This window comes from Nematolebias whitei, chromosome 17 (genome assembly GCF_014905685.2).
Source record: "Nematolebias whitei isolate Nwh7 chromosome 17, NemWhi1, whole genome shotgun sequence".
Lineage (NCBI taxonomy): Eukaryota > Metazoa > Chordata > Actinopteri > Cyprinodontiformes > Rivulidae > Nematolebias > Nematolebias whitei.
The window spans coordinates 16,803,163-16,816,464 of record NC_056514.1 but is presented as its reverse complement, the minus strand read 5'-3'; the positions used below and the strand labels follow the sequence as shown (position 1 = coordinate 16,816,464).

The window sequence follows — 13,302 nt, the reverse complement described above, 5'->3', positions numbered from 1 at the left end:
AAAATAATTCAAGCATTTCCATTAAACTACTTTTAGAAAGTAGTAAAGAAATATATTTTTAAATAAGAACTTTTCTAAAGTCAATCTAAATTTACATTTTTACATTAATAAGTAATTATATTAATTTAAATGAGCTTGTTTTTGGCAACATGCATAGATTGTCAGATTACATAACAAAAACCAAGCAGCTGTTTTCAATCACCTGCAGATGTTAGAGCATTAACGTGGTCTTCGTGTTAATTTGTGAAAACAGCTACAATATTCATAAATCTGTGCAACAACACCTTGGGCTCTGCGAGGTCGTTTCTGTTACTGATTCGGAGCCTGACTGTGAATCACAGCGCTCCGATATATTTACTCAACCGGTCGTTTGCGATGAAGGCTGCAGAAAAACCGCTGCAGAGGCTGAAAATAAAACACGTCCACATTCAGGAACAAAAAACACGTAATAAAAGCAGCCTGTACCGATTTTTTAAACTTATCGTGCAAACATTGTGGCTTGATGAGTCAACAGGAGCAACACTCGGTGTGTCGCTGCCCTCTGCTGGTCAAACTGGGTTACAGCAACAGTTCGGCTTCAGAAGTGGAAAGTGTCCAGGACTCTGCTTCGTGGACGTCCTCACTGCCGTTTGCTGTCCAGGATGGCCTGCCAGTTGTCCGCCCAGGACAGGAGGCGCTTCTGACTGGGGTGGGGGGGCAGGTGCTTGTTGTGGCAGGCCGTGAACAGGACGTGTTCCCACGCTGGGTGGTTCTCCACGCCTGACCAGGACACACAAACACCACGATTAAAAACAACAAGGACAGAGCTGACGGGGCTCAAAGTGAGACCAGAGGTGAGGACTGAGGAGTTTCAGAGTCCAGGGACATCCGTACTGAAACGTACATGTTTTTATTTTACCACCAAACGACAGGATCTTATACGCTGCTGCAGAAGCTGAGCGTGAAGGAACAGAGCGCCGTTTAGAAATTAACAATCATCTGTCACAACTTTTAATGTTTTATTCACGGCAGGATGTTCATCTGGATTCAAACTTTAGACGTGTGCATTTTATTGTTTTAAGCTACAACAATGAGCAAAATGTAGCTAGACAATCAAAATCCAAACTGAAGGTTTGGAGTTTAGTTTTATTGTCATGATCTTTTAATAATCCCTTAACAAAACCAAAGAATTATCAACAACATATGGATTGAAATAAACATTATGATTTGAAGGAAATGAAATGTTTAATTGACTTGCAGGATTTTATGAGCAGCTGCTAAAAGAAGAGCCAAGCAGGGATTTATGGACTTTAAGAACCGACTGGAGGGAAAACATGACGGCCACTGCTCAATTTGATTATTAAAAAAATATTAAAATATGGTCTCACATGAAGCATTACACTGTTATTAATTATCGAACAAACACTAAATGCAGCAGAAGAGTTTAAAATCTGACAAGGATACGTGATTTGTTTTAGAGCCACCTAAAGGAGCAACGCTGAATATTTCTGTTTGTCTACAGCTGCAACACAGCCCAAACCATGAACCTCCTCCACCGTGCCTCACAGCTGCTTTAAACCGTTTGTGTTAACATGTCGTTGTCCCTAAACACGGCGTGCAGCATGCTGCTCACACATCCTGTGTTGTGACTCGATCAGTGACTGGAGGGAACAAATATAAATAATTAAAAGACTTCTGGAGCCACTATTCACCCTGAAGCTGCCAAAGCTTCAATAATCCTGCAGCCTTACAGGTAACTGCAGATTAGAGAATGTAAAAGATGAATTAATCCGACAGCTCATCCTTGCTGGCGTGTGTGCTGTGAAGGAACAAAGCCTACCTTGGATGTCGGGCTTGTCGTCTATGAGGAGATCACCGGAGATTAATGTTTTATCTCTGGTCAGGATGACCTGCTCCAGGAAGTCATGGCCCAAATGTTTCTCTACCCAGGCGTACTAGAAACACACACACACACACACACACACGCGCGCGCGCGCGCGCACACACACACACACACACACACAGAAAATCAATGAGGGTAAATTAAACACATTAACGATGTTGAAGGGGAAGATGTTGTTTACCTTCTCAGACGGGCAGTGTTTGTAATGTTTGATGGGGCTGGTGCAAATAAACACATCTGTGCTGAAAGAGGAAAACAACAAGTGTTTATTTGTTTATACTCCAGCTGCACAACCCCCACTGGACTCTGGCCACAATGGACTGTGACACACAAACACACACTAAACAGACTCTGGCACACACACAACCTAAATACACACAACTACTGTGTTGTACTAACAGTTCATGCTCAATAATCCAGGTAATAATCCAACAATGGTCAGTCAGGTCATCTGGAGGTTTTTTTTTTTTTTTTTGCTGAGACGTTTCGTCCTTCATCCGAAGGACTTCTTCAGTCTGAGAAGCCACCAAACAAACTGGAGTCCCACAAATACCACACTTCCATAGTGGAAAAAGCCAGTTTGCTGGTGATGAGATGGTTTCTGAAGCCCACCCTCTCCCTTGTCAACTCCTCTGAGGCAGTCATACCAAAATGGTTCAAAACACCAAAGTTCATGCTCAGTAATCCAGGTAATAATCCAACAATGTTCAGTCAGGTCAGAAACATCTCAGCCAAAAAAAAAAAAAAAAAAGTCTAGAATCTCAGTGGTTCCCAACCCTGGTCCTTGAGGAACACCATCCTGCATGTTTTAGCTGTTTCCGTGCGTTGACACCTGATTCGAGTCATTTGGTGCCTAACGGGCTTTGGCAGAACTTGAGGAAGTTAAATCAGAATCGGGTGTGTTGAAGCAGGGAAACAGCTAAAATATGTGGGGTGGTGTTCCTCAAGGACCAGGGTTGGGAACCACTGAATGTTTTATTGTGTTGTTACGTTTGAGTTCTTTACTTGCATGTTTTTGCAATCTGCTAAAGTTTTGCATTTTTGCACCTTACTCAGCTAAAACCTTTACACAGCTAACCTCACATGAGAACATGTTTCTGTGTTACATATGTACTAATCAACACGTGTCTCTAGTCTTGTCTCTCACTTTAGATTAGAACGTTTAGATTAGGTTAGATGTCTGTTTGTGTTTATTGTTCAGTTGTGTATCTGCACTGTTGTTTTGTTTTGCACGTTGTGTTCTGTGTTGCAACGTGATCCTGGAGGAGCACGGTTTCATTTCAGTGTGTACTTGGTGCTGAAATGACAATCAAACCTGTCTGACTCTGGCCCACGCCGGCTGTGAGTAACTGGAAACGATACGGTGATTAAGACCAAACAAGTCGCACACAGCAGAAACATTTTATCTAACAACACAAAGAAAGTCCACCCCGCTCCAGTCTCAAGGTTTTATGTGTCAGGTCACAAGATGATCAAAATGATACAAAAACACAACCGTGTTGTTATTTACTAAACAAAATGAAGTCAAAACGTATCAAACTAAGTCCAGCCCATCATTCAGAACCTTCTTTAGCAGCACCTCTCAGTGTCTGTGTGACTGCATCAGTGCAGACAGTCTGGCCCACTCTTCTTTACAACGTTGCTCCAGCTCATCCAGGTTTGCACACCTTTGTCTCTGCTCAGCAGCACAGCACTTTATAGTTCTGTTTCATGACCCGGACAGAAGACCTCACAGCTGACTCTAGGCCCAGAGGGAAGGTTGATCATCTTCCGAAGGTCAGGGGTTCGATCCCCGTCCCCTGCAGCAACCCAAAGTCTTCTACTGCATGACACTGTACCATCAATATGCACGGTGTGTGTGAGAATATCAAAAGGTACTGCATGTAGCGAGTGACCAACCCTGGAGAGGTTAAAGGTCTTTATTAGTCGTGACCATTTGACCTTTGGTCACCAGAGGTCAAGGTCGACTCAACGGCTGCAGGGCACCCAAAACAAGCCCAGATCATCACCCTTCCACCACCGTGCCTGCCAGCCGAACAAGCTGTTTGTTGCTGCTGTGCATTATGGATAACCTGCTCATCTTTGGTTCTGTAGGTCTAAAGCAATGGTTCCCAACCCTGGTCCTTGAGGAACACCACTCTGCATACTTTAGCTGTTTCGCTGCTTCAACACACCTGATATTGTGATTTAATTACTTCCTCAGGTTGTGCCAAAGCCTGTTAATCACCAAATCAGGTGTGTCAAAGCAGGGAAAGAGCTAAAACATGCAGGATGGTGTTCCTCAAGGACCAGGGTTGGGAACCACTGGTTTGAAGAACATTGTTCCAGAAGTTTGGTGGTCCATTCAGATGAAGCTGCAGATTACGGTTGTGCTGTCAGGTTCTCTTTAGAGGACAGTCTTTCACCTGGCAGCCCTTTTTCTGACCGGCTAACTGACTTAGAGCTCTTGTTTTATTAAACACTTTTTAGTTCAGCCATTTCTCTGAGCGTCGCAGTTTGAGCTTTGGATGAACTGGCTGGAACATTCTGTCATTAATGTTTTCCAGCCGTCAATAATCTCCCTCACTTTAAAATGATGGACTCCAAATAGTTTAGAAGCAAACTTTGACCTGTCCCAGCCTGCTGAGCTGCAGCACCTGCTTCTCCGAGGTCGTAGCTGATGTCTTTCCACCCTGGCCTTGTGTTAACACACATCCAAAACCTGAATGGACTGAAAGATCCGTTGATCAATACACCTGATCAGCTGCGTTCCCTCCTAAACACAGTGAAGGCAGCGTAGGTGGGCTGAGATCATTCTCATTATGTCCTGACGCAAACCATGAATGAAAGAGTGTGTAGGTGACGTGAACGCAGTCTGATGCTACAGGCCGTCACAGGAAGTGACATCATCAGAGGGTTACCTTTGGACGCAGAATGGAACAGATGAGGTTTTCTCTAAACCAAGCACGGCCCCTGAAAGTCCTGCACCTAAACACGATAGTTCTAACTAAAGACAAACTAATACCGACGTGGCTCTGCAGAGGCTGCTGCTTAATAAAATGACAATAAGACGAAACTAGAACGTTCCAGGAGAAACGTTGACAGGGACTGTCGGGCTGCTGCCGATTTAAAATTGTGATTTGACAGTACTGTGTGTTGGGGTTTGCTGTCAGCTACCACTTTGCCAAATTTGAGCTGAATAGCTCTAAAAATGGCAGTGTTATTGCAATTTTTCATTTTTAGCTAAGGCGGCCATCTTGGATTTTTGATTTGGATCCAGCATGTGATCGGGAACGTTCTCAGCTATACCCTCACCAAACTTCAGCAGCAGTAAGCATGAGGAGCGTTCACTTCCTATGGGGAAATATGGCATCTTTGTTAGCAAAATATGTTGCCATGGTAACTCGAAATGCCAATAAAAGTGATCACGACACCGAGTCGGTCGTTTTGATAGAACATTTGTGGAGGTACACGTTGCAGTTCGGGCCGCATTAAAGTTGACGGAAGAGTTCAGATATAAATAAAGTTAAGAAACCCACGTTAGGTGGATAACAACAGGTGTCTGCAGATACTATGCTGTCCCCAAAAATATGCATGAGATTAGTTGTGTGTAATAATAAACAGGTAACATGTGAATATTTTAGTCCACACATACTAAATCTAAATCCTCCTTTTGTCCATTTTGTTTTGTGTGTGGACATTGACAGGTCGTCGGATCTTTTCTGTAGGAGGTTTAACATCTGATGCTCACTGGACCAAAGCAACATCCCAAATAGCCCGTTTTAACGACTCCATGTCCACCGCAACAACTAACGAGGCACAAAGACGTGGAGCTAGACCAAGTACAACAGCATCATATGAGCCAAACAGAACCAGGAGGTGCCAAACAGCAGTCGTGCTGTTGTAGAATGTGTCTCATTCATAAGTCTCCAGAAAAAAACCACAACATCAGACTGGACTCTGGTGAGAGAAATGTACAGTTTCATTGGTACAATTAATAAATATGGAATGTAAGTAACATTTAGTACCCAGCTGCAACAAATCGTGGTTTGTTCATTTTGATGTTGGGTTTGCTGCCCTCTAGAGTCCAAACATTACATTCTGACCTCACCAGCTCCAGTCGCTGCAGTAACTACACTGGATAAATGAGGATTAGTAAAGTCGGCAGCTACAGGTGTGATTTAGACTTAATTCCTTAACTGGTTGGTACATTGTAGTTCACGTACAGAGCCTTTTGGTACTGATGCAACACTTTGCAGAACCTCCGGTAAAAACTGAACGCCTGAATCCCACGAGTGAGTTTGGACTTCAACAAAGAAGTTTGATATGGACACCAACACCCTCAGCAACTTTTATAGGTGCACCGTTGAGAGCCTGCTGACAGGCTGCATCACAGGGTGGTACAGCAACTGCACCAGTCAGAAAGCTCTACAGAGGGTGGTGCAAACAGCAGAGGACATCACTGGTACCAGTCTCCACAACATCCAGGACATCTACCACAGCCGATGTCTGTGTAAAGCACGCAGCATCATGAAGGACCACACCCATCCAGCACAAGGACTTCCATCTACTACTGTCAGGCAGACGATACAGGAGTCTGTCATCATGCATGAAAAGACTAAAGACAGTTATTATCCACAAGCTGTCAGATTACTGAACTCTCAATAAATAACACTGAACAACTGGAAATAACTTAGCACCATCTGTGACACCTAATATTTTTATTGCTAATGCATTACGTGGCTGTATCATGTATGTCACTACCATACCATCATAATTGAATCTCACTGTCACTACCAGTGCAATAACCTGCCACACAACCTGTGTGGTATATAGTTATGTACAATGTATATCATGTGCATTTTAGCTTATATTACTACCTTGAAATACTTGTTCATACCAATTCATCCTGCTTGCACTGTTAAAATTCTACCATGTTGTTGTTTACCATTTTCTCTTTAGGACCTTGTAAATATTATAATTACTTTTCCACTTTTAAGTACTTTATTTTGTACCCTAATTGCATGCTTTTATTATTTCTTGTTTGTTTGTTCTTTGTTTTAAGCGAGTCAAATCGGTAGGGGTGCACCGATAAGTCAACTGGCCGATTTATCAGCCCCGATTTCCTTAAATTTGGGAAATCGACCGATGCTTGCATTACAAACAGATTTTACCGATTAAAAAAAAAATGTTTTTAAACAACAATTGTCTGAACTTCATTTATATTTCAGAACAGTACCTCATGGCCAGTTAGAACTAGTTTGTATTGTTTCTAGGATATTGTTCAAGGGTCTGTTTTTCAATAAAATAATATTAGAAAATTGAAGGTGCATTGTGAACTTATAACACCTGACAGTGTCGATTATAAAACAACATTGGTATCGGCAGGTCAAACTTTTTAGAAATCTGTGCTCGGCCAGAAAACTGCAAGCGGTGCACCCCTACAAATCGCTTCTTCTCATCCCGAGCATTTCATTGTACTGTAAACTTTGCATATGACACAAAAAACAAGTTGAACTTGAGCACGGACCCAGCTTCCTGCTGACAGCGTTGGTCCAGCTCACCCATCCGTCTACACCTGAAGAAACTTTGATTTTTAATCTCAGCTATGGTTTCTGCACACTACCTGACTGAGTAAGAGGTTAATGTGTTTGGATAATTTTACTGCTTCTGCTCTAACAGCTAAATTGCAGTACATTATACTTAATGAATACTTTCTCCCCATTACAAAACTGATCCATGCAGTTTACACCTTAAAACAGTAAGGTCATTCCAGCATGCACGCCCTGCTGCTCAGAAAACTTTATTTTTAATCTATTTAATGAGAGCAGTGCATCTTGGAGACTTACTCATCAATCCTGGCCATTTCTCTCACGGCCTCCACTCCTCCAGGCAGAGGCTCCAGGTCTATGAAGAAGCCTTTGGACTCCCAGATACTGATGGCTTTCTCCTGCAGTCCAAAGCCAAACACACACGCAGCTAAAGAAACGACGCACAAAGTCCTGTTTTTACACAACATGTTAGTGTTGAACATGCCCTCCTTTCTTTAAGGTTCACTTCAAAACAGCACCACTTTATTTTAAAGTCACAGAAGTTGTTTCAAACAATAATCCTCAAGGGCTTCTAAAGGTCTGTCCACGTTCCACTTGAAACACATCTTGTTCATTCAACTATACCTGAAGAATTTGGGAGAAATGTTTTATTTTGCTAAATTGCTCAACATTGATCTAACCCAGGGCAACACGGTGGTTAGAGCTGCAAAAAGGTCACATGTTTGCCTCCTGGCCTTTCTGAGTAGTTTCCATGTTCTTCCTATGTGTGGGAGTGGTTTCCCAGAGTACTCAGCAGGTTTAAGAATTAACTTTTTATGTTAAGTTACTTGACTCAAATTAGGGATGCACGATATTATCAGCATGATATTGGCCGATATTAGTGGTTAAATATCGGACATTGGCCATTCCATCAAAATAACTCGACAATATAAAAAGGCGTTATTTATATATATATATAAATAAATAAAGGCGCTGTTTTTGTATGACAACCCAGTGACATGGATGCCTGCAGCGCCAGCACAAAGTTATGACGTCAAGCGCGCCGTTGGATTTGTGAAAATGTACACAAAACAATAAAAGGCAGATTAGCCAACACAAACCTGTCCAAAGGGACAAAACAATAAGACCAAAGTGCCCCAGGCACATAAGATCCTGGATATTTCTTCTGGCTGACTTTTCTGTTGCTCAAAATGACTTCATCCATTAAGTTAGGAGTCATTTTAGTACTTGAATTAAGGATGCACAATATTGGATTTGTGGCCAATAACCGATACCAATACTGATATTTTTCCTAAGACCTACATATCTTTCTCTGCTGTGGAATTAAAATACAGGTCCTTCTCAAAAAATTAGCATATTGTGATAAAGGTCATTATTTTCCATAATGTAATGATAAAAATGAAACTTTCATATATTTCAGATTCATTGCACACCAACTGAAATATTTCAGGTCTTTAATTGTTTTAATACTGATGATTATGGCATACAGCTCATGAAAACCCAAAATGCCTGTCCCAAAAAATTAGCATATCATGAAAAGGTTCTCTAAACAAGCTATTAACCTAACCATCTGAATCAACGACGTAACTCTAAACACCTGCAAAAGATTCCTGAGGCTTTTAAAAACTCCCAGCCTTGTTCATTACTCAAAACCGCAATCATGGGTAAGACTGCCGACCTGACTGCTGTCCAGAAGGCCATCATTGACGCCCTCAAGCAAGAGGGTAAGACACAGAAAGAAATTGCTGAACGAATAGGCTGTTCCCAGAGTGCTGTATCAAGGCACCTCAGTGGGAAGTCTGTGGGAAGGGAAAAGTGTGGCAGAAAACGCTGCACAATGAGAAGAGGTGACCGGACCCTGAGGAAGATTGTGGAGAAGGGCCGATTCCAGTCCTTGGGGGACCTGCGGAAGCAGTGGACTGAGTCTGGAGTAGAAACATCCAGAGCCACCGTGCACAGGCGTGTGCAGGAAATGGGCTACAGGTGCCACATTCCCCAGGTCAAGACACTCTTGAACCAGAAACAGCGGCAGAAGCATCTCACCTGGGACTGCTGCTGAGTGGTCCAAAGTTATGTTCTCTGATTACAGTAAATTTTGCATTTCCTTTGGAAATCAAGGTCCCAGAGTCTGGAGGAAGAGAGGAGACACAGAATTCACATTGCTTGAGGTCCAGTGTCACGTTTCCACAGTCACTGGGTTGCCATGTCATCTGCTGGTGTTGGTCCACTGTGTTTTATCAAGGGCAGGGTCAATGCAGCTAGCTATCAGGAGATTTTGGAGCACTTCATGCTTCCATCTGCTGAAAAGCTTTATGGAGATGAAGATTTCATTTTTCAGCATGACCTGGCACCTGCTCACAGTGCCAAAACCACTGGTAAATGGTTTACTGACCATGGTATTACTGTGCTCAATTGGCCTGCCAACTCTCCTGACCTGAACCCCATAGAGAACCTGTGGGATATTGTGAAGAGAAAGTTGAGAGACGCAAGACCCAACACTCTGGATGAGCTTAAGGCCGCTATCGAAGCATCCTGGGCCTCCATAACACCTCAGCAGTGCCACAGGCTGATTGCCTCCATGCCACGCCGCATTGAAGCAGTCATTCATGCAAAAGGAATCCCGACCAAGTATTGAGTGCATAACTGAACATGATTATTTGAAGGTTGGCGTTTTTTGTATTAAAAACACTTGTCTTTCATTGGTGGGATGAAATATGCTAATTTTTTGGGACAGGCATTTTGGGTTTTCATGAGCTGTATGCCATAATCATCAGTATTAAAACAATTAAAGACCTGAAATATTTCAGTTGTTGTGCAATGAATCTGAAATATATGAAAGTTTCATTTTTATCATTACATTATGGAAAATAATGACCTTTATCACAATATGCTAATTTTTTGAGAAGGACCTGTACTACATTATTCTGCAGGTCTTTGTCAATTTGGCCAGTTACCAAATGCAGATACCAAAAAGGAGCTGAAAATGATGTAACACTTCAACTTGGGTTATGTTTAATGTCAGATTTATTCATGACATTTACTCTCTAACACAATGACACTGAAACAGTGCAGATTTGTACATTTTTCACTAATTTAAACTCAACCTGTTCACAAGCGACAAGTTAAAAGCATATAAGTACTAGTGCATTAATAGATATACTTGAGTTTCTTAAATAAAAAAGTTCACTTAAAACAAAAGCCTTTTATATCGGTGAGTTATTTTGATGGAATGGCCGATGTCCAATATTTAACTTTATCGCTAATATCGGCCGATACATGCCGATAATACTGTGCATCCCTTGGTGTCTCTAAAAAAGAATGTAAAAATGTCACCACAGTGATTTGAGAAGCTAAGGTACGTCCTTTAATTAACGTGCCGGGTTTATTCAATCTTTGGTTTAGAAGCTAAAGGGATCTTCAAAGAACACGGCAGAGATGACATCAATGATGGAAACAAATCATGAAAGGCGTGACTGGAGTTACTCAAACTGCATTCTGATAAACCGCAAAGCTTTTAAGAGAACGTCCTTCAGACCGACGAGACGAAACTGGAACATTTTCACAAGAAAAAACAGAAATAACCCTGAACCTGCCAGGAACCATGGAGGAAGCCCTGTTCTGTTCTGACAGTCTTGAATCTGGGAATGGTCCAATTAAATCTCAAGACCATCTGAAGAGAAATGTGCTGCCCAGAGTCAGAAAATCAGGTCTGGCTCCTCCAACAGAATAGTGACTCAAACACATCCTGAATCACCCAAAATGGTTCGTGTGAAGAGGCCTCTGAGCCTGGATCTAAATCCTGCAGAACATGAGCGGAAGGAGCTGAAGCCTGGAGGAGGAGGAGAAGGAGGCCTTCAAACTGATAAAGACGGAGCCGTTTACTCACAAGGAGTGGACCAGAATACCCGTGGACAGGTGCAAGTCTCAGAAAGTTACCATCCATCATCTTTACCTGCTTCTTTGTTTTCAGATCACTGGGGTCACTGGTGCCCATATCCAGCAGTCACTGTGTGAAAGGCAGAGGACACCCTGGACAGGTCTCCAGTCCATCCCAGAGACACATAAGAGACAAACACTCTCTACTCTCACCAGTTACCAGTCTAACATGCATGTTTTTGGTCTGTGGGAGGAAACTGGAGTACCTGGAGAAAACCCACGCATGCACATGAACATGCAAACTCCTCCCAGAATGGCCTCTTTGCTGGGATTTGATCCAGCGACCTTATCGCTGAGAGGCAGCAGCTCTACCAACTGAGCCACCGTCAGAAAGTTGTGCAACAAAACATTAATAAGGTTTAGCATCTTTTAAGTCAAGGCCGGCTTCATTATTTTCTTAGTTAAACCTATTCTTCATTAGTTTAGTCAGTTTGAGTTGTTTTACAGATCACGTTTAGGGTTTCCAGTCTTTAATGAAGGGTTCAAATGAATGCATTTCCATCTGTGGATATCTAGGTACTGTTGGGACAAAACAGTTTAGGACCCCACAAAAAGAAATAAGACTTTGATTTTATGGAGTTTCAACGTGAGTTGTAGCCGTGGTGGAGCATGTTGACAAAACTCCCACAAACTTGATGGATCTGCTCCAACATTCAGTTTTCATTTTTTTTTTTTTTATTTTTTTTTTACTGTAACTCAACTTTTATACATGAAAACAACCATGCAGGGAGACTCCAGACCTTTGGACTGTCACTGATCCACATGGATGATTCAGTCCCCTCACACTCTGAACTGGTTTAACACTGAACTGGTTTAACTCTGATCAAACTGAAACATTTCCAGAGACTGGTTTGGGCTCCACTCACGCACAAGTCGCTCCTCAGCAGGCCGTACTGCGTGGACACCCAGAAACCTCTCCTCTGCTCCAGAGACACGAAGGGCTCCTCCGGGTACCTGGCCCGGAACTTCTTCAGGAACCCCCCCTCGAAGTCCGCCAGGACCCCGTCCATGTCCACCAGAACCCGCAGTCTCTTACCCGAGGAGGACGACATGTTTACGCGGATCCTGCTCAGCGGCTCAGGGAGCAAAGTGCTCCCTCTTCCGAGCAGGCGAGTTGCGGTGGAGACAAACATCGTCGGTCCTCGGCTGCGGCGGGGCCAATGGCGGTCACCCCTCCGAACGGAGAGAGCAGAAAAGTCGATAAATTCTACATGGAGGCCGACAAGTTTCCAAAAGACTTTAAAGTCAAAGCTGTGTCGGTATTTGGTGCTATTACTGCAGCTGTTTGTGTTTTACTGTTAGCTTAACTTCATCTCTGGACGTCTCAGCTAGCTAGCTGGCAGGCTAAGCTAGCGGTCAGCGGATGGAGAGCGGCAGCAGCGGGTTAAATAATAACATGCTGCCGTAATGAGAGCAGTCTGTCAGCTGACACAAGTCACTCCACTGCAGCTGCAGCATTACTCTAGAGGTAAAGTAGCTGAAATGTAGCTCATATCGAGTTGTGTGATAGCAAAAAGAGGAACCGTTCCGCTGCGAGAACAAGCTGTTCTCCAAAAACCTGCTCCTCTCAAAGATGGTTAGTGCAGGCAAGATGGTTCACGTCGTAGTCGTTTTAACTGTTTCTTTAGTTGTCATTCGCGCCACATCTAGTACATGTGGTGGAACGAAATTGTGTACACAGGGTCCCAGTAACATCCGACAAAGGTATAAAATGTCAAAGAAAAACAGTAATAAGATCTAAGATATGAACCAAGAAAAACGTTAATAAAAATACACTAAGCACTAGTAGTACAAATACAACACGCCGAACAGCAGCACGATATGATATATAATCTTTGTTTTTAACAACCAGATATGTAAACATGCTGTTTTACATTATAGTAATTTTAGATAAACCACATTTCTACATCATTATTAGATCAAACTGAAGACTTTCTAAAGTAACAAAACACA

At 42.7% G+C, this 13,302-nt stretch overlaps 1 protein-coding gene across 1 annotated transcript; it reads right to left on the bottom strand.

Annotated features, from left to right (window-relative positions):
• Positions 1 to 467: 467 nt before the first annotated feature.
• On the bottom strand, positions 468 to 12,931 carry LOC119423337 (5'(3')-deoxyribonucleotidase, mitochondrial). Its single transcript, XM_037690713.1, has 5 exons — positions 12,216 to 12,931; positions 7,711 to 7,811; positions 2,064 to 2,124; positions 1,820 to 1,934; positions 468 to 759 (listed from the first exon to the last, which is right to left on the bottom strand). The coding sequence occupies exons 1-5, from the start codon at positions 12,480 to 12,482 to the stop codon at positions 620 to 622; spliced, it is 684 nt and encodes a 227-aa protein (XP_037546641.1). The 5' UTR covers positions 12,483 to 12,931; the 3' UTR covers positions 468 to 619.
• Positions 12,932 to 13,302: the final 371 nt, after the last annotated feature.

Excerpts from the sequence above, each read along its gene's own strand:
- LOC119423337 (XM_037690713.1), bottom strand. The coding sequence starts at position 12,482 with ATGTTTGTCTCCACCGCAACTCGCCTGCTCGGAAGAGGGAGCACTTTG. Across the intron at positions 7,812-12,215 it reads TGCTGAGGAGCGACTTGTGC|GAGAAAGCCATCAGTATCTG; the intron begins GTGAGTGGAGCC and ends TTTGGACTGCAG. Across the intron at positions 760-1,819 it reads CGACAAGCCCGACATCCAAG|GCGTGGAGAACCACCCAGCG; the intron begins GTAGGCTTTGTT and ends TGTCCTGGTCAG.